The sequence below is a fragment of the Tauraco erythrolophus genome, chromosome 1 (genome assembly GCF_009769465.1).
Source record: "Tauraco erythrolophus isolate bTauEry1 chromosome 1, bTauEry1.pri, whole genome shotgun sequence".
NCBI classification, from domain to species: domain Eukaryota; kingdom Metazoa; phylum Chordata; class Aves; order Musophagiformes; family Musophagidae; genus Tauraco; species Tauraco erythrolophus.
The window spans coordinates 45911178-45936021 of NC_141465.1; the positions used below are offsets into that span (position 1 = coordinate 45911178).

Here is a 24844-nt window from a genome sequence, read left to right on the forward strand (position 1 = left end):
TTCTAAGAAGACTTAAGTGTGACATCTCAAAACAGCACGTACCTTCAACAACAAACTTAGGTTCCAGTACACATTCACCCACCTACTGGCTCAGCTAAAAGTTCCCCACTTGCATTTTTCTTTCTTCATGCATTTCTACTTTACTTTCCTCAAAAGAAAATCTGCATATTGCCCCCCAGACATCCTATTCTGTCTTCACATATTCTACTCTTCTTTTTTGTTCCTCTACAACTTTCTTTCCCTCCTGATTTTCAGGATCTCCCTATCCACTCTTGCTCCTCCAATATCTCCAGTTCTCATCAGAGACCATCGACTATGAATTATTCCTTTCTCACACCTCACTGAAGTTTTATATAAATTAATGTTCTTTTGTCATCTAACGTGTATCCCCACCAAGACAGGAACAGTACTTTCAGCATAAAATCTCATTGGTTCTCTATTGAATTTTTAGCCCACATTACCAGTTTGACCAAAGCTTTTCCTTACAAATTTTACCTGTATGTATGTATCTAATTTTTCTCACTTAGATCTCTATTCTTCCCACTGCAGGAACTACCAACACTTTTAATAATCTGCGTCTAGCCTTAGAGTTTTATATTCCTCGTGTATTTATAAATTATGAAGGACATCATGAGGCAAAACCACTTTGCCAAGAGGTTCATATCTTCTTTGTTAAAGCAAAGCAGTCAAACAATTCCTCTGAACATTTCTGCTATTTTTTAAAGTATTTCAATTTTTTTATTACATCACACTAATCAAGTGCTTAAAAATCAGCAACAGTGCAGTACTGAATGTACCAGTAAATCTGATTCACAAGGATGCACACAAAATGAGAAACGTATGAAATTCTGCTAAGTAATGACTAAAAGGGGCATGGATATAAATAACAGGGGGTAAAAGGGCGGAAGTGAACACAACTAGAAACCTGTGAGACAAGGCATTAGATGGGAAAATTCAGAAAGAAGATGAGAGGAAGATCTCCAATCAAAAAACAAAATTAATCTCTCAGAGGAATAAATGCTTCATCGCTGAAGACAACCTATATATTCACATTTTACATCAGAACAGAGGTACATACACTAACTGCTCTCACAGTAATTGTTTGCATTAAACCTGTGTGCCTTCCAAACAGTCTACATTAAAGCAAAAGTATCATGATTGCAATGCAAATATCCCTCATCTCTGAACATGACATTTTGGGAAATTATTAAGCAATAGAACAGTGACATTTCCTGGAGCGTTCCTCTCAACAGATAAAATTCTCTATCCTGAAAATTGTTTACATGAGTTGTGCAAAATGAAGAAACCCTAAATCATAGAAGTGTTTGTCAAAAAGTCACTATCACTTTCTTGAGGAATAAACAAACAAGAAAACATGTGAAACAAGAAACACGAGAAACACTTTTTTATGTCACAGGAAGAAAGTTGAGAGCCACAATTTTCACAATTGTGATGCTAGGTTTGAATGTGTGCTTATTTAGACATGAGTTTATTCACTTCTAAAATCAAGTACACAATATGAAAACATTAATCAAAAGATGTTCGTCTGTTTTTGTTTTTAAAAAACAACTGATATAGGATACAGAGGTACATGGGATAAAAAAGCCCAAGATTTGACTCTTTAACAGAATCATTACACAGGTGACAAGTTCAAAAACCTACCTATTCTCTCAGTAAACCTGAATCAAATCAGAAGTATTTATAACCTATGATGATGATCCTGTCAGGCTTTACAAAAATTATTATTATTTAACTGTTCCTCTATAATGTTTAGCCAGCAAATGAGAGTACAGGGACAAAAGCCAAACCAAAACGAAACCACACACACACATGGCTAGAGTAAGATTAAACTTTCTTACAGACTAGTTTATATACACTTGAAATTATATATAGTCTTGTATGTGGCAAACAACAAAGAGGGATTTCTTTCTTCCATGCTGTAAGTCTTCCTACTACTTGGTTATGACATCAAGAAATTATTCCTTTTTCCATGCTCCTGAGAAGCATCTACTTCTCAAAGTATCAACCTAGCATGAAGGCAGAAGCATTCAGAGAAAACACCCAGAATCGCCCTTGCCCTAAAATTACATGACTTTTGTTTAATACGATACTGAAAAACACCACTACGTTTTCTTTGGTTTTTTAGGGCTTCCATAGCTATCACTTTCATCTCAATTTCTTCCATCTTTCAAAAACAACTTCTCTCACATTTTTTCCTTAAAATGTTCTGAAACATTTCTCACTTCTCTTCTACAATTTCAGAGAGTCACAAAACTTTCACATCGTCAATTGCCAAACGCTAATCAAACACAACTCTTCCATATCTAGTACATCTTGGAAATTAATATTTTATTTTACCACTGGAAATCTGATGGTACATCGAGTGTCATGTGTAATACATAAACAAAACTAAACTGACAGACATGTCGCACGTCAAGACAAAAATCATTAATATCAAAATTGTGTTAATGTTGTAATTGGAACTAATACAGAGGAATTGTACCTTACATTTTGGCTTACTAAGTATTCAGATAGTCTCCTGGTAACTTTCGATTGGTAAAAAAGCTCGTTATACAATGAAATGTTTCATTTTCATTTAATCACTTGTAAAAATGCACAGAGTAGCTACATCTGAAGATAGCACACTCTGAGCTTTTACTACTTCATAGTTTCCGTACATGGTCAAGTAGTTCTTCCTCAGGGTCTATTCACTGCCTGTGCTATGGAGTCCTCTCTTAATATCACATGGTCCACTCAGTGCTACAACACAGACATGTGGGAAAGCTTTAAAAAGAAAAAATTCCTTACCTTGTTCCCCAGCTTGAAGACCTCATCCAAATTGGTGCTATTAGTGTTTATCATAATGGAATCTGTGTCTCCATAAATCACTTCAAGGTTCATCTAAATGAAACAAATTGCTTTGAAAAACAAAACAGAACCATTCCATCTTTTTAAAGTCCCACCTCATTTTCAAGATTCAAAAAGATCACTGTCCCTATATTATCCCTTAAATACTAAAAAACAGTAAAATGTAAAGTTAGTTTTTACTGAGAAGTCTGTACATTTCATTAAGACATACCTGAATTTCAGAATAATGAAACTTAAACCACCGATATGTTTAAAAAGAAATCAAAACAAAACCACTGTTCAGTTGCGTACATAATACAAGTAGTTAAATTTTACTAAACGAATGCTAGAAAAATAAGTCAGTGAACAACTCTAATCTTGAGAAATGGCTGGAACTCTAATCAGAAATAACTTTGGACTGCTAGGACACAAGGAGATCACTTAAACTCAAAGACTGCTGGACAAATTCAGGCTATTCAGATCAGACATTCAGCCAATGTGCTTGAAAGATAATACTACAGTCAGGTATCATATCCCATTTGTAGCCATCAAAACACTATTGCAAAAAAGGTCATTCTGGATTTAAAAAAAAAAAAACACAAACAAAAAAACCTCAGATACATTATTTCAAACACATCTAGTTAAATTATTGGCTAGTGGATACAATACCACAGTTCTATCCAGATTAGGCTGCTCTTCTTACACTTTTTCAGATTATGCTTCATATTTCCATCTTCCCATTCCCATCTATTTTCTTCTGCTGTAATCTAATGACTTGTGTTAGTCTTCCCCTGGCCAGCAGATCTTTCAGGGAACAAGGCACTCCTTTTGGATAAGGATCTAGTTACTATGACCGACAAGTTTTGTATCCCTGTGTTGAACTACTGAACAATTACATCTGGAGATGAACACAAACACCTACTTGAAACCTTCTCTCTGACCGACACTCTGCCCTTCGTATCATCTCTCATTCTGAGCCTTGTAACAATTCAAATGCCCTACTTGGAAAAGATTGCGTTCAAACACCAGCCAGACTGCCATAATACCCTGGGATAATGGCACAAACTCTAGACAAATTGAAGCACATAAAAAAGCCTGAGGTGCCTATGAAAGGCATAGCAAGGATAAAGGTGAAAAGAAAAATGGTCAACACCAGTAAATGTCACACGAAAAATGGGCAGATGCATCCAATTATGTAATATTAACTTGAAAAAAGGAAAACGATGTCTTCATTGGTGGAAAATCAATGCAGCTGTAAAAACTGCAGCATGGCTATGTCCATATTAAACTCCATATAGTCAAAAAACCACCCTGTGACAGAGTTTAAAGGATGCCAAAAAACAAACCATAATAAAACACTAGAACACATGGTGTAACAGGTCTATGAGTAAACTCTAATTAGCACTGCTGCTAATTTGCTTGAAACAGTGGCACACAGGCTTCAAGCAGGGGCCAGATCATATCTGTGGTAGGAAAAGAAAAAAGCTATAATCCATTAGGAAGGATTACATTCGTAAACCAGGCATCCTAAGAAGTGATTTGAGGTCTGTTTGGGTTACAGTTCTCCTAGAATAAAAAAATTTCACCAGGTGTGCTCTTTAATGGTTTTTGTTTAATGAAAATGCTCAGCATTACCTTTTGCACCATCTCCTTGGTATGCATCAAAATCTGAAATAAAAAAAAATATAATCAAAGATTAGCGTATGATATAATTACAAGCTAACACATGCAAACATATCCATTAGGTTGCTAACTCCAAATGCTCTCACCTTTCAAAACAAAGCAAACCACCTCTCTCCTGGCAACACACAGTCACCTCAATACTCCTATTACATGAGTACATTCTCATCTGACCTTGTATTAATGCTATTATTAACTCCCCTAAAACAAGATTAAAACAAATCTCAAAATTGCATGTGCACACACACATTCTACCTTAGGAAAAAAAAGAACATTGAATCAAATGCTCAAATAAAACCTAATCAGGAAGTGCCAGAATTATGCCTCTTTTAGTAATTTAGGTCAGTCGTCTCTTACATATCCATCATCTTATCTCTTGATGTCATTGAGTTTTTTCCCAAAAACGTCCTGTCTTATTCAGTACAGCCTGGATGGTGCTCACTTAACAGGAACCTAGTCAAAAGGTTGATTACCCTTGTAGTGATCTCAAAACTGGTCTTCAAAAAGCAAACTCCTTAGAGAAAACAGAACTAGGGCAAGGAGCTGGGATAAACATAGGATACAGATGTTGAATCGATGGGCAAATCCATGTGCAATCACATTTGCTCCTCATCCAAGAGTGCATCCCAAGTTCCCTGAATGCTCTGAATAGCAATTCTCTGAACCTTATAAATAGCTATAGAGATCTCACATGCGTAGGCTACTGCTTCCATCTCTAATACTGGTCAGCATAGTGGAGAGGGGTGGAGGAATATATCCTCTGAAGCCACAGACACAGCTGTAGCGCAGAAAAGGCAAAGTAAAACCAGCTTGATGAACAGAATGTGTAGCTGCTGCAGCAGCAAGGGCTTGGTGAAGTCTGCACAGCTGCATGAGAACCAACATCTGGTACATTCCTTCAGTCACCTGGCCATGTTTCCACTGTATTCCCCATCTCCTTTGTCAGCATCCTGGTGCTCTGGCACACACCTCCTGATTCCACCTGGTTAGTCCCGGTTCCCAAGTTTCTGTCCTTTCCATTCCCATTCAGCATAAACCTCAGTCTTGCTTCTCATATACATTTAAACTTTTAATTTTCTTAAAGAGGATTACTTTGAACCACTTTTTACAGCAATGATCGATCAGAGTCTATTAGGTGAATCTGAACAATTTGGTACTCGAGCTTTAGTAATAGGCAACACTATTTTAACAAGTTTTATTAAATTTAGTAATCTAAGTTTTACTATTTTTCATACATTAAATTGCAACACTCTGTGATGATATTTGACAAAAAGATAGAATTATGACTTGTAGTCAAGAAGCCTGTGACACGGAGCTGAGCAGTAGAAATTAGCAGGGATGAGGGAAAAAAAAAAAAAGGACAAACAGGGAAGAGCTGGCCATGCTCAATGGGAATAAGAACATCTTCAGGACATCTCATGACTTTCACAAGGCCAAGGAGCCTAAAACGAATCCAAGAGTCTTGACTATGGCAATATTGACTACTGCTATTACAGTAAACTTCTGAAACAAAGGTGAAATGTCCACCTCTGCGTAAGAGTACATGAACAGGATGACAACACTGTCATTCTTTCAACATTAACGGTAAGTTTCTTCAATATTTCTGAACCTTTGGACAACCACAGTAATGAATACTAAAGTATGATGCTCCACTGTTAAGGAAGTTCCTGGCTGCTACATGGGAAGCACCTGTGCCTTGTTGAGACAGGTGCTGTGAATCACGTTGGTCAGCCGGAGACCACGTGACCTATGGGAGGTTTAAAGGCAGGGCACTCCCAAGAGGGAGTGGGGCAGTTCCCTCCTGGAGACTGGAGTGGTAGGAGCCCCTGGAGAGCAGTGTATTGAAGCTCTCTGTTAGAAGCCTTTGATTGCGGTATAGACCTTTGGAGAGAAATAAAGCCTTCTGATATACGAGGGGAATCACAACAACCTTCTGGGTTGTGATTCCTGAAGAACGTGAGACCAGCGGTCTGCGACACTCCACTATGCTTTTACAGTTTGTTTTAAACCATGTACCCCAGAATATGCACTGAAAGCTATATTCCTCCGACATTCTTAGTTTTGCAATGCTTGACTTTGCAACTTAATACTCTCTTTCAACATAGTTGCTGTTTAGACGCACTTTTTAGCCAGTTTAATCTTCAAAGGGAAACCGCTGCATCTACGGATGGACTCACTCTCCCAAAGTACAAAGACATGAACTAAGCAAACGTAATACACCATTCCCTTCTAGGCACTTAAGGAAAGGTTAGGTTCCAAACCACAATCTAACTTTGACACAGCTGACTCACAATAATTGTCCTTATCAAGGTTATTCCCCAAGCACATATGGATACCTATGGATTTACACTCTCTGGGTCAAGTTCAAAACATCCAGTTGGTTTAAAGACCATCCACTGATGCTGCAAACCAGGTACTCCGACAATGTGATGCCTGAACTCCGCTGAAGTCTCATATTGGAAAAAGCTCAGCTGGCCTCAATCTTCCATGTAGACAAAGAAGAGGAAAACGGTGACTCTTAACTGCAGATTCACCCTAGGCTGTATGTACTTAGATGCACCCGATTTCATTTTAATCAGAAGCTTAAAAAAAAGATATTCCACTCCTATTCATCTCCTAGTCGGTGATTCAGACAGCACCGCCCCACCACCTTTCCACGGAATTTTGAAATTATTCTAAAGACATGTGTGACTGGTACATGACATCAAATTTCATATGCAGTAATCAGAATTCCAGCTTATTCTCCCTCCCCTGCCCTTCTCTCACTTATGATCTAACTCCTATGGAGAAAGGGTATACCTTTCCCTTAATACTCCAAAACCAAACCGGAGTCCCTGAAACAAAATTTAAAAATTGGATGGAAAAATGAAGAGTTTATATGTAAAAGAAAAGAAGGCCTACTTTTTTTTTCCTTGACAATCTCTCGCATTTTCTACTCCATTCTCTGAAATAACACTATTTATTAGTGGCTATAAAGAGAACATTTTTTTTTTTTTAATAGGAAAAAACTACTAAGAATTTTTTTTGGCTGTGCAAAGACAATTTCTCACTTGTCTCTGAGGCCAGCAGTGGCTGTAGGTAATTACAAGAGGGACACAGGCAAGTTAGTTTCATCAAGTGACTGGCATATGCTAGTGCTACCCATTCTGACAGGAGATCACTTGTAAGTGCCAACAGCTACAAAACAGAAGGTTATAGAGCCTTGCTAAATTCATTAATAAGGCAGTCAGTAGTTATCTGATTTCACAGCAACACCTGCATATTTATCTTCTCATTACCAATTGGATGATGGAATTTTTTTCAAGCACATTTCAAAAATCTGCCAACTTCAAGTGTAGAAAAAAAAATAAACTTTGTAGTTAATTTTTCCCCTAACAAAGTACAGCTGTTGAGAATAATTGTTCAAGATCTTACCCTGTAATGTCAACTGCAGCAGAACAAAGAGTATTTAATTAGCAAATCTATCCAGTAATTCAACACCTATTATATAAAATGCCTTCGTGATTTTATTCAGGATAATTTGCTAAGAGGGTTATTACTGACATTCAGATGAAATTTAAAATTCCTACGCAAGTCGAGTCATAATAGCAGTAATGATCCCCCCAATCAGGAGATACTGTGTCACACAAGGTTCTTTTGCAATGCAGCAGCCGATTTCCTGACTTCTTAATTCCTGGGCTCAGCTCAGTGAGAGCCCTTCATGCCAATATTTCAGTCAGCAATACATCCTTAATGGGACTCTATTAAAATACCTAGAATAAAAATGACTTTTTTTGGTTAAGAAGAATGACAGCACTGCTATCATATCAATCATTAGCAGTTTCTCAGAAATGCACAGCAAAGGAAGGGAGGTTTATAGTGAGGCTGGGAAGACAGAAGAAAGAAGGAAGAGAATAGGAAAATTGTTACTCGGTAGTTTCCTTTTGCAAATAATATTGCACTGCTCATGAGAGCTGGATTGTCTCCTATTGCAGGCAATCCAAGTAGGAAGAATTAATTGCCTGGCAACCCATCTGTACAGCATGCCCCCTCCCCCCCCAGCAAACATATACTTCTAAAAACCTGTGAACTTCTCAGCACAGTGAACATCTGTGAAATTCTATGTTAACTTTTTTCTTGTAAAAGCAAGACTAGCAACACACATTCTCTCGCCCATGAACTGCGAGTCAATATAAACTGAATTATTGTAACTGCAGACAAGCAATCATCAAAATGCAAAATTCCCTGTCCTAATTTTACTCCAACTCACTAATTACTTAATTAAATGAGGACGTGATTTAAGAAAGGGAATGATTAAAAATAAATAAATATACAAAGAACAGTTTTACCATTATCCATTACATCAAGTATTTTTAAATATACCTTATTTAAAAACCACTAAAGAGTACCTTCTGATGAGAGGATGCTTATGTGAAAACAAGCTGATACCTGAGTTAAAAACCAATGGGACAGGGCACAAAACTAACACAAAGATGCAAAGATTTCTCCTGAAGACACAAATTTTCTGTGGATTCCTGGGACCACAGATGTGAAGGAACAGAATGGGAGACTTAAGACCAGATTGAAAAGACTGACCAGAATGATTAAAAAATATTGCATCTAAGACATATACCAAAAAAAAGTAAGAAAAATCACTTATGCATTCACTTTGCACAAGGAGAAAAACTAACACTCACAGGGCCTTGGCAAAAACTGTGTTTTTGAAGACTACCTGTAGTTATCTAGCATAGACCTGTTATTTTTTTCCACCTCAGCTGTTTACTTGTGCAATTACATAGTAGAGAAAATAATTCTGTCATCAGCTTTAGTAATTCATACTAGCTAGTCCTTCCCATGACACAAAGTAACAAATGGGCAGGAAGAACTGTGTTCCAGTATGTAACGCTACTCACTAATCTACATAACAAGTTATTTCTGAACCTCTGTATTTTTGCAACCTATTCATTAGCTTTGCTAGTATTTTGTGATAAGTAGCTCTAGCACAGATAAACCATGGCCATAGGATGCTGCAAAAAGATTTTATTAAGGAGAATTTTCAAAAAAGGTTTCTATGCTGGACAAAAAGGTACATACGCCATAAGCAAAAGTGAAAGAAAGATGGAGGTCTTGTTTGCCACCAAGAATGAAGCATCACAATTGTGGTAGTTTTGGCTGGGACAGAGTTAATTTTCTTCATAGCAACTATGGGGCTACCTTTTGGATTTGTGCTGGAAACAGTGTTGATAATACAGGAATGTTTTCCATTATTGCTGAGCAGTGCTCACACAGCATCAAGGCCTTTTCTGCTTCTCAAACGACCCACCAGCGAGCAGGCTGAGGGTGCACAACAAGCTGGGAAGTGACACAGCTGGGACAGCTGACCTCAGCTGACCAAAGGGATGTTCCACACCATATGACATCATGCTCAGCATATAAAGCTGGGGAAGAAGGAGGAAGCGGGGGACGGAGTGATGGCATTTGTCTTCCCAAGTCACCATTACATGTGAAGGAGCCCCGCTGTCCTGGAGATGGCTGAACATCTGCCTGCCGACGGGAAGGAGTGAATGAATTCCTTGTTTTGCTTTGCTTGCGTGCGCGGCTTTTGCTTTACCTGTTAAACTGTCTTTATCTCGGCCCATGAGTTTTCTCACTTTTACCCTTCCAGTTCTCTCCCCCATCTCACCTGGGAGGAGTGAGTGAGCGGCTGGGTGGGGCTTAGTTGCTGGCTGGGGTTAAACCACGACAGCAATACAGCCTTTTCATTACACAATGGACTTGATTTAGGGAAGCCTGAGTGATCAGATTCAAGTAGTTAATAAATATGTCTGTTTCAAAGAGTTTTTACTATTTGCTTTACTTAGGCAATGCATTCAAAGTTATGCTTCCTAAAAACGTACGCTTTTAGACAATGTTAACAGCATGAGAAATACATCTCACACTGCCAAAATTTCCCTTCTAAGTTTTTTTTTTTTTTTTTTCAGAAACCCTGAAATTAACTGTCCACACTCCACTCAACAGAGTTGACAGACGTTAATACAACTTTGATAGATACTGTGTATAAAAATAGTATGGGATGGTGCACCAAAAAACAAAGGGAGAATAGTTCCAAGGGCTGAAGCAGTGAACACAAAGATCCAGTGATACATGATCACATACCAACAAAAAGTAGGATCTTCTTTCTGCCTCACAAACAACAGAAAACGCACAATAAGGCTGCAATAGAAAGTGCTGAACACAAAAAAACGTGTACCTTTGTCACATTTTGACAAGGAATGCAGAGATGACAGTAAAACACTGAAGATGATGATGCAAATCAAAGTACAGCTTGAAGACAATGTTCCCTTGGTGTCAGAAACAATTTTATCTTTAAAATTCTAGAGTGCCTCTATTTCAAGTATTTGTGGTGAGTTTCACTGAAGAGAACAGGAAAATCAGGATTAATTTCTTACTAAGTTGTACAATTATTGGTTATTCTGCACAATATATTACAAACTATGCTATACTAAAGCAAATTTTGCCTATTTTAGAAAGGATTATTTTGGTATTAGGATGAAAGAAAGAACCATGAAACATACTCCTACAGCTTTCAACAAATGTTAAAAAAATACACCCAAAAACTTCTGTGTTGGAAATTATTTCAAATTTTGGAAACGCAGAAACTGAGTGCTCACCAACAAAAGTTGAACACTTGAATGCATAGAAGTTAACTGACCCAGTTCTGACTCCACTTTGTGTTCCCAGAAGCAATAAGAATACAACATATGGGTGGGTAACTAGCTGTTAAAAGATGTCTGTATGGCATGGACATCTCCTAACCCGGCACAGTCAGTAATGCTCCTTCCAGAGAAACCAGACACCAGAACCAGTGGCAGCTCCTAGCGAAGCACCAAGGCTCACAGCCCACTCACGGAATTATTTTCTTTCTGACCAACTCATTCAAAACTGAAAACCTAAAACAAATGATGGAGCAGGGATATTTCTTCCCTTTTTCACTCCACGAAAAAACAAGATCTGCAACATCTAAAACCCTTGAAGAACACGGTACTCAAACCAATTTCAGCTCATTAACTCTTATGAATATTTTTTTATTTAAATCCATTAAATATATCTATGCTTGATGAACATTTTGTACTTAACTATAAGATGCAAAAGTAGCTTTGCTTAATAAGAAAACCTTTTGTGCATTTCAAGTACACTGCAACTACATCAAAAGCTAACTGTATCACAAACCACAACTAAAAACACTTCTAATAAGCAAGAATATGACAAGCATCATTTACTATTTCCTAATAAAACCAAAACATGTGTTAAGTTATTCAATATTTAAATGCATACAGACAAGCATATCCTCCTCAGAGAAAACAGTAGCAGCATTTGTTTCAGTGAAATGAACAAATATTTAGACAGTAAAGCTTTATTTTGCTTTGTTTCCCAAACTGAACTGGTTTAACATATTTAGCAATGGAGAATCAATCTTTCACTAGAAAAAAATAAAATGACAAGAACAGTAAATAATTAAAACAAATTACTTATAAACCAAGGTTTTCCTGCTCACTGAGACAAGTTAGACTCCAGTCAAGGTTTAAACCAGAGCACGGAGATTTTCCTCCAAATAACAGCAAAATCTGTTCCCAAGTAGGGAAGAATAACCATACCATCCTTCACATTAGGTTTAAGCTGAACTACAGTTCTAGAAATTATCCTTCAAATATATAAGCATGTCTCTCAATCTTGAGGTGACAGGAATGAAAGTACTGTCTAATCTCCCAGATAAATTAATCCTAGAGCCACATAACTAGAAGTCCTAGAGAAACCAAGAGAATCAAATGTTCTCTCTCCTTTTTTTTTTTTTTCCCCTTGAGCAAAAAGCAGAAAACAGGACTTAAAACTCCATAAGGCTCTCCTCCTGTATCTTCCAACTGTTAAAGAAAGATGTGTTGTAAGAAAGGCTCTTTCAGGTAACAAAGGAGTATGGAGTTGGCAGGAAGTGAACCTGGATTACTTTTCTAAGGTTCTCCTGGTCAGTATCTTTAAGTAATAACCACAACTTGTGTGCTTGGAGAAAAGGGAAAGGCTGGGGGAAGACAAGCAAATGCTAAAGAGAAAAAGAGATGCAGAAAACACTTGCTGTCTGATGAGTATTCTTAAAATAAAAAGGACTTCTACAGAAAAACATGGCCTTTTCTTGAAGCACCAGAGGCATTTTGCAATAGGTACAGCAAACAGAGCAAGGCAACCTCAGTCTAGATGCAGGTATATTCACTGAAAATGATCCTGATATTTTATAGGAGGTAAGAGGACATGCCAGTCTTGGTAATTAATAAATTGCGTGTGAATGTTGTGTCCATCAAAAAAAATCTTTGTAAGTGGTTTGAACTGCTTTAAAACTAAAATGTTCTTTCACCACGACTAAGTGGTTGTCTATCAAAGCAACATCTATTCAAATTCAGAAAAGTAGTTTTAGCCTCTAATTACTCTCCAAAGAAAGTTCTTCCCTAATATCTTAAATGTCATGCAAGATTTTCACAAAGCATATTATTTTGTTTCACTAAATTAGATATATTTAGACAACATGACAGTTGTTTTTATAAAGTTAAACAATACTCATTCATCTTCCATAGCTGCACAGCTGGTGTCAGCAGCGGGGTTTTGGTTTTTATGTTCATGGACCGTCCTCCGAGGACCAAGAATTGCTTGGACAAGGTGGGATCCACGTTGACTACATGGGGCAAAACGATCTGTGCCGATAGGGTGCCCGACCTGGTAAGGAAAGCTTTAAACCAGGACTGACAGGGGCGGGAGCACATGTCTACGAGAAAGTTGCAAACCACCACGGGAAGCAAAGTGTGGGGCATGATGTGAACAAGAAGGATCTTGTAATCAACAACACAGAGCTGAAAGAGGCCCTCTTCAAGCATACCCATGTAAATAAGGGAGCGCCTACAGGACGGTGTTATGGAGAAAGCTCTCGCACGTTTTCAGGGCATCAGCAGGACTGGGTGGCTCTCTGAAGGGCCTGTACGCTAATGCGCATGGCATGGGAAATGAAGAGGAAGAATTAGAAGTCTGCATGCAGTTACAAGGCTATGACTTTAGTGGGCTCATGGAAACATGGTGGAAAACTTGATGATCACAGGAGGTTCCTGAGGACTGGAAGAAAACAAACGTCAAAGCTGTTCTGAAGATGGGCAAGAAGGAGGAAATTCCACAGAACTAGAGGCTGCACAGTCTCACCTCAAGCCCTGGGAAAAGGCGATGGAGCAACTAATTGTGAAAACAACCGTTTCCCAGACACACAAAGCACAAGAAGATGCTTGGAAGTGCTTGGAAGTGTTTGGTGTGGATTAACAATGGGGAAATCATGCTTCACCAAGATGGTAGCCTTCTGTGAAGAGATGACTGGGTTGGTGGACAAGGGGAGAGCAGTGGCTGTTGTGTATCTTGACTTTAGTAAAACTTTCAACACTGCCTCACACAGCATCCTCAAAGACAAACTGATGAAGTATGGGATAGGTAAGTAGACAGCAAGATTGACAGAAAACTGGCTGTACTGGAAACCGGCTGCACTGCCAAGTGTTGTGATTAGCAGCACAAAGTCCAGGTGAGGCCAGTCCGTGGTGGTGTACCCCAGGGGTTTACTGGGTCCAATCCTGCTTAGTGTCTGTGATAATGACTCTCAGAAACTCAAAACCACATTTGGTACTGATCAAAGTAGTGAAAAAGTAGGAGCAGGGAGGTACCATCTCCAATATGTCCAAACACTTAGCCACTGTATTGACGTCCTCCTACACAGTCTCTTCAAACTAGCCCCTGTGGCAGCTCTTAGCCTTCTTAGGTGGTATCAGGGAAAGAAAACAGTTTCAACTCTACATGGGGCACTTAACCTTTCCTGCTTCAGGCAAGACCTAGTGACTGCTCCAAGGATGTGAAAAGACAAGGAGGAACATGCATGAAGTCTCAGTCAGATTTCCTATTTGTTCAGTGTGACCTCTACACAGCACTTGATGAAGCTGGCTTGGATACAGACGGAAAGGGCTCCCCCAAGAGAGTCCGTCAGAGTCAGACACAGTCGTTTTACATTATCTCTTTGAAATGAGCTTCCTGAACTGTCTAGATATGTCTGACAAAAAAATGAAGGTGGTACTCCTCAAGACATAAAAGACTCCCAAAAAACAAAGTAAGCATTTACAAAGCATGTCAGAAATAAAATCTACTGGCCTACCAGATGATTATAAGATGTATGGCTAATTTATGCCATATACTTAGATCTCAATGTAGAAATAAAAAGATATTTTTAAAAAAGCAGCTCATTTAAGGTTTTTAGCTATTTTTAAACTTAACTACAAAAGAAAATTACTAGTTAACAATCCTAAATTGCTTGTTAAATAGGGCTTGCAACTGTAAGTCAAGAATAGGAATTGTATGGTGAGTTGGGGCAACTTCACCTTCTAGACTTTTCCTATAAGGACACATAGGAAAAAAAGAGTCCATGTCAAAGGAAACCATTGCCTACCCACAGACATCCACAATAACACAAATATGATGGACACTTAATGGAGCTAAGGATGAAACCATATTTGATGTCATGGAGCTCCCAGAGAAACAGAAAGATGCTCCATGACACAATTTTGTGAGGACTCCAACTGAGAAAAGCTGAGCGCAAAAGCAAATTCCTGAAAGGGACCACCTTATTATCAGCCTTTAAGATTTCAGTAGTTAATGTTCAATTGGTCAATTACCTGAAATTGCAGTCTAGGACATTCTTAATACCATTTGTAGCCTGTCTTATAACTGAGGACACTTGCACTGTTTTTGAAAACAGAACAAAGTTAGAGGCTTATCAAAGCATTCAATTTAATTTTTCAGGACTATGAACTCATGCAAAGAAATGACAGTTTCAGAAGTTACTTTTATGCATTAGTCTGTCGTTAAACACTCCACGTACAGCCCACCCATTTCAGTATTTAGAGTTTTGAAATTAATAGCAGTATGGCTTCATTACTAATGAAGCCAAGTTGTTAAGCTGTCATTGTGTAATACCACAGGATATGGATTTGTTTGTTAATTGTAAAGAATATGGAAATATGAAGACTAGGAAAACAAACAAATGTATTTAACCTTTCAACATGACCCTCTAGGAATCCAATCCAAATACTGACTTTTCGCCACATATCGGATTAAAGCATTTGAGTTTTGCCACTCATTCAATCCACATAATTCACCTAAAATGATACTGCTCAACAGGAATACATTTCTATTCTAATGATGGGAAGATCTTAATTACAAATGCAACTAAAGCATGCTATCTCTATAAATCCATTACTCCAAGAGAGGCATGCTGATTATTTTTTAAATCCTTAATTTGTCATTTAGACCTACTGTTATCTCATTTGTAAAGAATTCAAAACACATTTGCACAAAACTAGCTTTCTAAAACATTAACAGTGTTTATAAATCTCTCACTTATTTCCTTACAATTTGACAGGATTGATTTTGTGCTACTATACTTTAACTCAATCAATCTTTGACTTTGGAAATTTTCATTTAAATTCTTCATCCCACAAATTCAGTTAAAGAACATCACAACCTAAAGGTTTTGTTTAATCTAAAAACACAGTTAACAAGCTTTCCTATTTCTTATTATAGGAGTTTGAATCATTAATAAAAAACTCAGCTTTCACTCATACGCCAAGAAAGCCTTCTTTCAAAGCTTTCTCTTGCTCTTACTTTTCAGTTTAAATAGGAGGCACCAGCACTAATTTACATTATTGTCACACCAGTCATTCAATATCCTCATTACAATTATATTTGAAATAAGACCTGCAGGGCCCTGAGAGAAGTTTTACTGCCAACATAATAATCCAACCACAAGCACTGGTCAACAGTGGCTTGATTTCATCCACTGCTATTATAGATACAAATGTTGCTAAGCTTCTTTTTAATGCCTTTGGATTACTACAGGTGCCTAAAACAAACAAACAAACCAACCAGCCCCCAAAACAGAAGATAGGGATACATTTTAAGAATAGAAATCCCTGCAGGAATATTCTGGTATTCTAAGACCTGGTCTGAACTTAAAAAATATAAACAGAATCACAGACTGGTTCAGGTTTGAAGTGACCTCTGGAGGTCATCTGGTCCAACCCCCCAGCGCAAGCAGGATCATCTAGAGCTGACTGCTCAGGACTGTGTCCAGATGGAGTATCTCCAAGGATGGAGATGCCACAACCTCTCTGTGCAACCTGTGCCAGGGCTCAGTCGCCCTCACAGTAAAAAAAGGATTTCCTGATGTTCAGATGGAGCCTCCTGTGTTTCAGTAAACGCACACAGACGAAAAGTAAGTATCTATCAGTCTTACAATTAAAATGACACAAACACCATGAAAAAGGCCCATACACATTTCATTTAGAGAACAGAAGAATATCAAGTGCCCATAAAAAACTCAAGAGTACTGAAATTTTTACTTATTAAAAAATACATTAAATCTGCTAGGTAAAAAAAAACAACCAACACCTGACCACCAGCCTCAGGGATACTGAAGAGATATTGCTGCTTTCTGACACAGGTAATAGTAATTTTAGTATGTCCTGAGGAGCTGCAAAACAAGAGATTTGAAAGGATGTTCCCAGGAAATACACATGCAATATGGCTGATAAGAGACATCTGTTCTATTTACAGGTCATGGCCTTTCCTGAGGCAGGGTATCCTGAAGTCTTTCATGTTTATTGGCCTAGACATTTATTTTGACCATATATACACATAAGCATTTATAGGAAGATATACACTTCAATAGTCAAAGTCAAGAATCAACCACAATCTGACGGAGATCAATAAAAACGTTACTCTAAAATATTATCTAGAACGGACTTTATTACATCATTACATGATTACATTGATTACATCATCTTATGATCTCAGGATATCGGCAGCTACAATCTTTACAAAAAAAAAAAAGGCTGAAGTGAACCTTGAGAGTTTATCTACTAGCCCATCACCGTATGGCTATTCAGATCAACTACATTAAACTACATGTCGATAACAGATCAGATGTCCCATCCACTTGAACTACTATGATTCTTCTATTTCAGTTCTCTCTTTTCATGAGCAGTTGCTCTGCTACAATCCATCACATAAGAAAACTGTCACAAAGCTAAAATATGGCAAATTCAAAGTATCTGAATATTTATTTGATTAAAGTATAGAAGATTATCCTTATTTGGTTAAAGTACAGAAGATTATCCAGCAGAAGAGAAAGGTAATTAACATCTAATTTCAAAGCTTTTCAAATGCGCCTCATCCCAACCACACTGTAAGAGTTCTACACTAAAGAAGGTTCTCATTTTCATTCAAAAAGGCACACCTGGCAGACCAACAGTAACTGTACAAAGGAGAAAACAGAAGACAAAGAGGCACTCAGATCAAGCAAAAAACATGTTCCCCACTCCCTTCCACATGTGCTTGCAGTCATATCATCAACTAAGTAACATCTGACTAAATGAGGTACACTCACCCTAACAGAGAGAGGTAATTTAACAGGTTAGATAGAGGAGAAAAGATATTTAAATTGCCTGGAAGTTGAGCAATAAAAATGATTTATAAAGTCTGTAGCATACAGACTTCTAGAGTGACTTTTGAAAAGGGCTTGCTGACACTGCTGGTGGTTGAATTTTCAAACTTAAAAACAAAATCTAGTGCAGGTAATTCTTCCGCAACGGCAGAACAAAATCTCCAGTCTGAGCTGGTCATTTACAATGGGCCTGTCTTCCATCAGGTTACAGAGTCGAGCCCCAACACACATGCAGTTGGGACTTCTGCAAAAGATGTTGCCTACTTTGAGAGAACATCTGCTGTCTCTGGTATTAAATATTTTTATTTCCATATACTGTAACCATTCTAAGGCTTTTCACTGTGCTGCAGAAGACACCATAAACAACAGCAGGAAAACACAATGACCAAAGACTTCTACGGGATCCTTCGAGGACATGACAAGTTTTCAAAGCATCTTGGTAACAAAAGGAAATGGTTCATCTATTAAAAGAAAATACCAAAAGTTGTTACCAATAAAGAAGTTCCACCTGATGAGAATAGTAAAGAAACTGGCTAGTAGTAAGTTCTCAAAAACTGGGTAAACTAACATGGAGTGAAAGTCAGTTTGAGGCTCATGTCAGAGCCAAGCCTACCTAAAAAGCAGTGATCCAGGAGAAACATTAAAAACATCAAACTCTTTGTCTGTCTTTCAAAGGATAACATTTCACCAAAACCACCTCTGATCTCAACAGCAAGCAGTACTTGAGGGGCTTGTGAGGCAGATATCTTCCATATTAATGTCTCCCTGTAGAAAAACTGAGGAGAGCTACATCCAAGAAGCATAGCTGTCCCATGAATCCAAGTCAGCAGTTCCCAGTGAAGGCTTGGAAGGAGGATGTTACATTTTAAGATAAATTGTCCCTCATCCCCCTCCGCCAAAATAACAGGTGTATCTTGGAGCAGGCTCAGCTTCAGAAAAATACACCAATTGCTGCTCCTGCTGCGGAGACGGGAATTTATGATGGGCTACGGGAAGCACCCCACTGGCCTCAACTCTGAAACACCGATGAGGGCTGCATCGTAAAGGACTTGCACACTGTGAGGGACTGCCAAGCACACCATAAAACAAGAACACCAAATTACAATCTTAATCTTGCTTCCAAGCCCTGTATTTTCAGCCCTCAGCACAGATTTTCCCCCCACAGAAAGCACTAAGTGTCAAAAGGTTCATAGACTTGGCTCACTGATTGAGTCCTAGTCTAACTGATTTGTAAGGCTCATTAAGACATGGCCAAACTGTGTCCATGTCTTACTTAACATTAGTGTTCAAGCAAGTTTCACACAATCTGATTAAAATTGACTAGAAGTGTCTTACTCCAGTAATCACTTAGACAGAATGAATTTTACATTAGCAGGATCAAGCACACGTCAGGCCTCAGTGGAAATGAAAAGGGCTTATAGTAATAGGATTTATAAATCCACCACATTAGGTTAATGGCTAAATGATTTACATGTAACTCCCCCCCCACCTCCTCCTCACCCTTCAACTCACACACACAAAAAATGCTATATTTGGCACTTTTAGATATGAGTACCAAGGCAAAAACAGCCGTTCTTTTTAATTAGCCTGAAAATTAAAAGCCACAAGTGATCCTTCATTAACTCTTTCATGGCAGAAATAATCAATTAGATTTTTGTAAAGCCAGAATGCTTGAAGGCCCTATTGACCCATTTCAAACACAATGAGCTATCTACACACGCATAATGAATCTCGTATGGCTTGAACCAATACATATGCAACTGATAAAAGTGAGATCCTTATTCCTCATAAAATTGGCGTTAATGCAGTTCTTCATATGAATATTTTCAATTGCAGAGAAGACTGCAAAAGCCCTTGCTCCTTCTCAGCCAGCAATTCAAACCAACAGTTAGTAGCAGTTACTAATGACGCTGGAATATAGATGGCTTAAAGCCAATCCTCCCTCTTTGCAAGTGCTGGAATGTCCTACACCATGTGGTAAACCAGGTGCTTTGTTTTGCTCTTTTGGCAGCTGAAGCTTTCATTTTCTGGAAATTTGAAAACAGAAGTAATTCAGCTGAGCCCCTGCAGCAGCAGTCACTTACATCTGCTCCATTCACTGGATACAGGCACAGAAGTAGTTCATCCACAAGTCCTACCTGTCCCCACCTCTCCCAAAAGCTAATACCAGATCAGGTGGGACGAGTGAAAGTTCAAGTTAAATGCACACCACCCTTATATTCAGCAAAATTAATTAAAAATTGTCAGATAACAAGGTCAACATTTCTCAATGATACAGTACTTTGCATTCTCAGGTCACTGTAGAGACATGAATAAATGAATCCAACACCAGGATTAAGATTAACTGCCAACACCATATGTTTAAAAATAGCTTATCAAGCATCTACCCGTTGTCACCAGGCACAACTACATTATCACCACCTCACTTTCTTTTCATGGCATTAGGAGGCCAGCCAGCCAGCCCGCCCAGCAGCACCCCCTCCCCTGCCCTCCTTTACAGCCTAGGTCAGGAACACAGTGCCCCTAGATATCCAGGGGTGCCAAAAAGTTAGGGTTTACAGACATCAGTCTGCTTCTTTTGGGAAATTACTGCAATTTACTTTTGTTCCAAACAAGGGCTGTGTTAGATGAAAGCATCTCAGAAAGAAGCAACTTGTTTTCTAGCCCCAGCAGCCCGGTGGCCCAACAATAGCAGCAGCAGAGCCCATCCCTGGTCCTCTCCTCTTCCCCCCGGCCGCCCGGGTATCGAGTTCACATTCTTTCCCCACAAACACTTGTCCAGTGTCACACAAAAGAGTGACCAACAAACCTGATACAGGGCTGTTAAATTCAGACAGCAAGGCACCACATAATGACCTTTAAAAGAACGATATTAACAGGTGGCTGGTGTCTAATACAAATAATTATATTACACTTTAGCAGCATGGACCAAAGTGGAAACACATTGTCTTGTCATCAGCAATTGAATAAGCCAAACCAATGTTACCAGAATACCCTTTTAACATTCTTCTTTTTCCTCCCCAACTGCAGAGAACACCTCTTGTTGTGGAGCATGGCCCATGAGCTCCCAACTCTATCACAAGGTGTTTCATTTGAAAACTTCACCAGGGTATCTCTCTAAGCAAGAAGAGCCCTGTCACTCTTTGGAGATCACACAGGGATCCTTCACAATTAAATTCAAGCATTGTTTACTAATTTACCCTGTTTTTCCTCCTGGAAGCAGTCCATTGAAAACACAGCCCTACTTCGATTAAAAAGAAAGAAGCGGGTAACATATGTGCTCCTCAGCAAAGTTCTTCAAAACCTGGAAGAGAAACTATGCTACAAGTTATCAAATTAATTGCCCCTGCTCACTAGTTAGTTTTTCCAACATCAATCATCTCAAGTTAGCAACAGGTTTCATCAATCTTTAACCCTGAGACAAATCGCTGTTTTGAAAGGACAGACAGCTGTGGCAAAAGGTTGCAACGTTCTGGGACAGACAGTGGTTTCCGACCACATCCACAGCCGAACTCCACCTCGCTGGGGTGCAGAGGGGACCCACAGAGTGCACCCCCTGGCCCTGGTGAGACTCGCGCAGCCCGGGCACATGCCACCAGCAAGTCAGCTTGCACCACCCAGGGCCAAGCAGCAGATCAGTTTCCTGTCAGCTGCGACACGGCCGACACTTAAGCTGTTTAAAGGCTTCTCATTCTTCGCTTTAGAAAGAGGAGGGCAGGTTCAAGGGCACTCCAGCCAGTCTAGTGCATAGCAGGGAGAAAGCCAGGAAATCACACCTCAAAACAACAGGGTAAGCACTGAAGTACAGCTCAAACGTCCACATGCAGACGGATGGTGGAAGTACCTGGAAAAATAACAAGAAACCTGCCTACAGAGAAATACATCGAAGACAAACACTGCTCAAACTTTCATGCAGTGGTGCAAGTCACCTCAGCCTTCTGCTCCTACAGAAACAAGCCACAAGCTTGTTCACTAGTTCGTGTTCATTAGTTCAATAGGGAGCTGCTGGTGAACGCCTTGGTTGGGCTGGAGGGCTGGAGGAACAGTGCAGGGAAAGAATAAAAGGAGTGCTGGTGCAGGACACACTGCTGGGTATGGCTCAGGAACTGCAAACCACCACGCATGGCGAGAGCATCCTGAGAGACCCAGAACCAACCTCTCTCACACCCTTGGGAAAAGCAGGTCCTCGCTCTCTGGGCAGAAACAGCCCCTCTGTTTGGTTTAGCCAGAAAGCAAATTAAAGTCTAGCCAGTAATTCCCAGTTTCATCCTCTTGAATAGAAAGCCAGTTTGGAGCAGGCAGGTGGAGGCTGCTGGCTGGCACCAGCATCATCCTGGAGTTCAGCAGCAGCCAGTCCTCCCCTCCTGCCCTCTGGCATCCCCTCCTCATCTACTCTGCACCTCAAACACCTTATTTTAATTCAAACAGGTGTGAGAGTTGACTTTTATGCAACAGCTTTGGGAACTTCATTTCAACTTCATAACTTGATTTATAAGCAAGATGGTATTCAACTAGAGAAGCCACAACACAAGAACAGTGGTGATGACACATTTAGGAAGTGACTGGAAACACAAAACGTGGATGCTTTGGCAGTGGTGACATTTAACACTTCGGGGGGGGGTGAGAAAGAGAGCTATTGAAACAAACAAGAATTTGTAAAGAAGGCAAGCTAATGAGAAACAAAATCCAGTTGTACGATGTGCCTCCAGCATCCTTATACATGTAAAAGTACGTAAGACCTGCTCCAAAAGGCTTCTCTCCACCACAAAAAAATCCCACTCCTATGGAGTCAGCAGCATCTTTTTCTCCTTTTATGTCCATGAAAGACATATGCAAGGAATGTACCCTCAGTAAATTTGCGGATGACACCAAGCTGGGAGGCTGTGTCGATCTGCTCGAGGGTAGGGAGGCCCTTCAGAGGGATTTGAACAGACTGGATCGTTGGGCTGAGGCCAATGGCATGAGCTTTAATAAGGCCAAGTGCAGAGTCCTTCACTTGGGGTACAAAAACCCCAAGCATCGCTATAGGCTCGGGGAGGAGTGGCTGGAGAGCTGCCTGGCCGAGAAGGACCTGGGGGTGTTGGTTGACTACCGGCTTGATAGGAGCCAGCAGTGTGCCCAGGTGGCCAAAAAGGCCAATGGGATACTGGCGTGTATCAAGAATAGTGTAACCAGCAGGAGCAGGGAAGGGATCCTGCTCCTGTACTCGGCACTGGTGAGGCCGCACCTGGAATATTGTGTCCAGTTTTGGGCCCCTCGCTTTAAGAGAGATATTGAGCTCCTGGAGCGGGTCCAGAGAAGGGCGACTAAACTGGTCAAGGGGCTGGAAAATAAAACTTATGGGGAGCAGCTAAGGGAGTTGGGGCTGTTTAGCCTGGAGAAGAGGAGGCTGAGGGGAGACCTGATTACGGCCTACAAATACTTGAGAAGGGATGGTGGGGAGGTGGGGGAAGGGCTCTTTACATTAGTGTTGGGTGATAGAACAAGAGGAAATGGGTGTAAGCTTAGTCAGGGGAGATTCAGGTTGGATGTTAGAAAGCATTTCTTCTCTGAAAGGGTTGTCAGCCACTGGAATAGGCTGCCCAGGGAGGTGGTTGAGTCCCCATCCCTGGATGTGTTTAAGAAAAGGGTGGACGAACTACTTAGGGATATGGTTTAATGGGGGATTAGGGACGGTTGGACTGGATGATCTCTAAGGTCTTTTCCAACCTAGAAATCTATGAAATCTATGAAGTTCTGGCTCCTCTTTATCTATTACATATGTTCTTTTCTGTGTCTTCAGCATTTCATTTATTCCTTTATCTATTTATTCAATATTCCAAACACTGGAAACAACAGTGAAACCACGAAAGACCTACCTCCAAAAAAGTGTAAATTAAGCAGCATCCAGAACATTATATACTACCATGACATGGCTACAACAACATGCTTATATATATGAGTTAAAGCATCACCTCAAGAGTTGATGCTTGACTAAAGTACATTAAGATAAAAGAAAAGAAAAAAAAGATATAATTAGAACAACTCTGTTCTAGATCTTGACTACGTGACACTTGGTGTAAGAAGATCCTTTGTTTTCTTTTTTTTCTGAACTGTGCTCAGGCATTCAGGCCTCTCTGACACTTGAATAAGCAGGTGCAATCCACCCAGGCCACTCCTGCTTTTTAGTAGGTTAACAAAACTGCACTGGAACCTGAAGCAAAGCATATCTGATGAGCATCTGAAAGACTACAATTACTAGGAGTATAACTTGATCACGTCTGGGCTCCATGAGGCCTCTGTCTCCATGCCTGTGTGGTCAGGCCTGCTATGGAGAAGTCAGGGTGGTCAGACTGAGCATACAAAAGAGACGGAGTCTCCTGGGCAAGTTGGACCTACTTCACAGGCAGAACTGCCTGCATACATGCTGTCTCTCCAGTGACCCACCTGCAGAAAAATGTCAAGGTGTGTGGACTTCAGAGATTTCCAAAGAAACCACAAGCACAGGGTTTGATGTCAGCAAGCCAATATCTTTCATTCTTCATACCCTGCAATTTTTTTGACATGAAATTGCCAGCACAAGCTGCTGGAAGTGGAGGAAAGTATAAGAAACTTACAATCACATTGTCAGGTACTTGTTCCCAGTCACATCTGTAATACAGTTTTGATGCAAGAGGGATTGTTTTTTGTTGTTGTTTGTTTTTTTTTTTTTAATTAATAAAGTTTATTTGTACATGAAAACATTTTTAAACGGAATGTTTTGTCCTCAGTGAGACTGAATCCAACTGGCAT

The 24844-nt window shown here is 39.6% G+C and overlaps 1 protein-coding gene across 3 annotated transcripts in view; it reads right to left on the bottom strand.

Annotated features, from left to right (window-relative positions):
- Nucleotides 1-24844, bottom strand: part of POLA1 (DNA polymerase alpha 1, catalytic subunit) — a 212587-nt gene that overhangs the window by 130759 nt on the left and 56984 nt on the right. For all 3 annotated transcript variants that reach the window (XM_086608844.1, XM_086608834.1, XM_086608824.1), the window contains exons 28-29: nt 4483-4515; nt 2809-2901 (exon numbers count right to left, since the gene is read on the bottom strand). In XM_086608844.1, coding sequence (XP_086464970.1) covers nt 2809-2901; nt 4483-4515 — 126 coding nt within the window. The remainder of the gene's footprint in view (nt 1-2808; nt 2902-4482; nt 4516-24844) is intronic.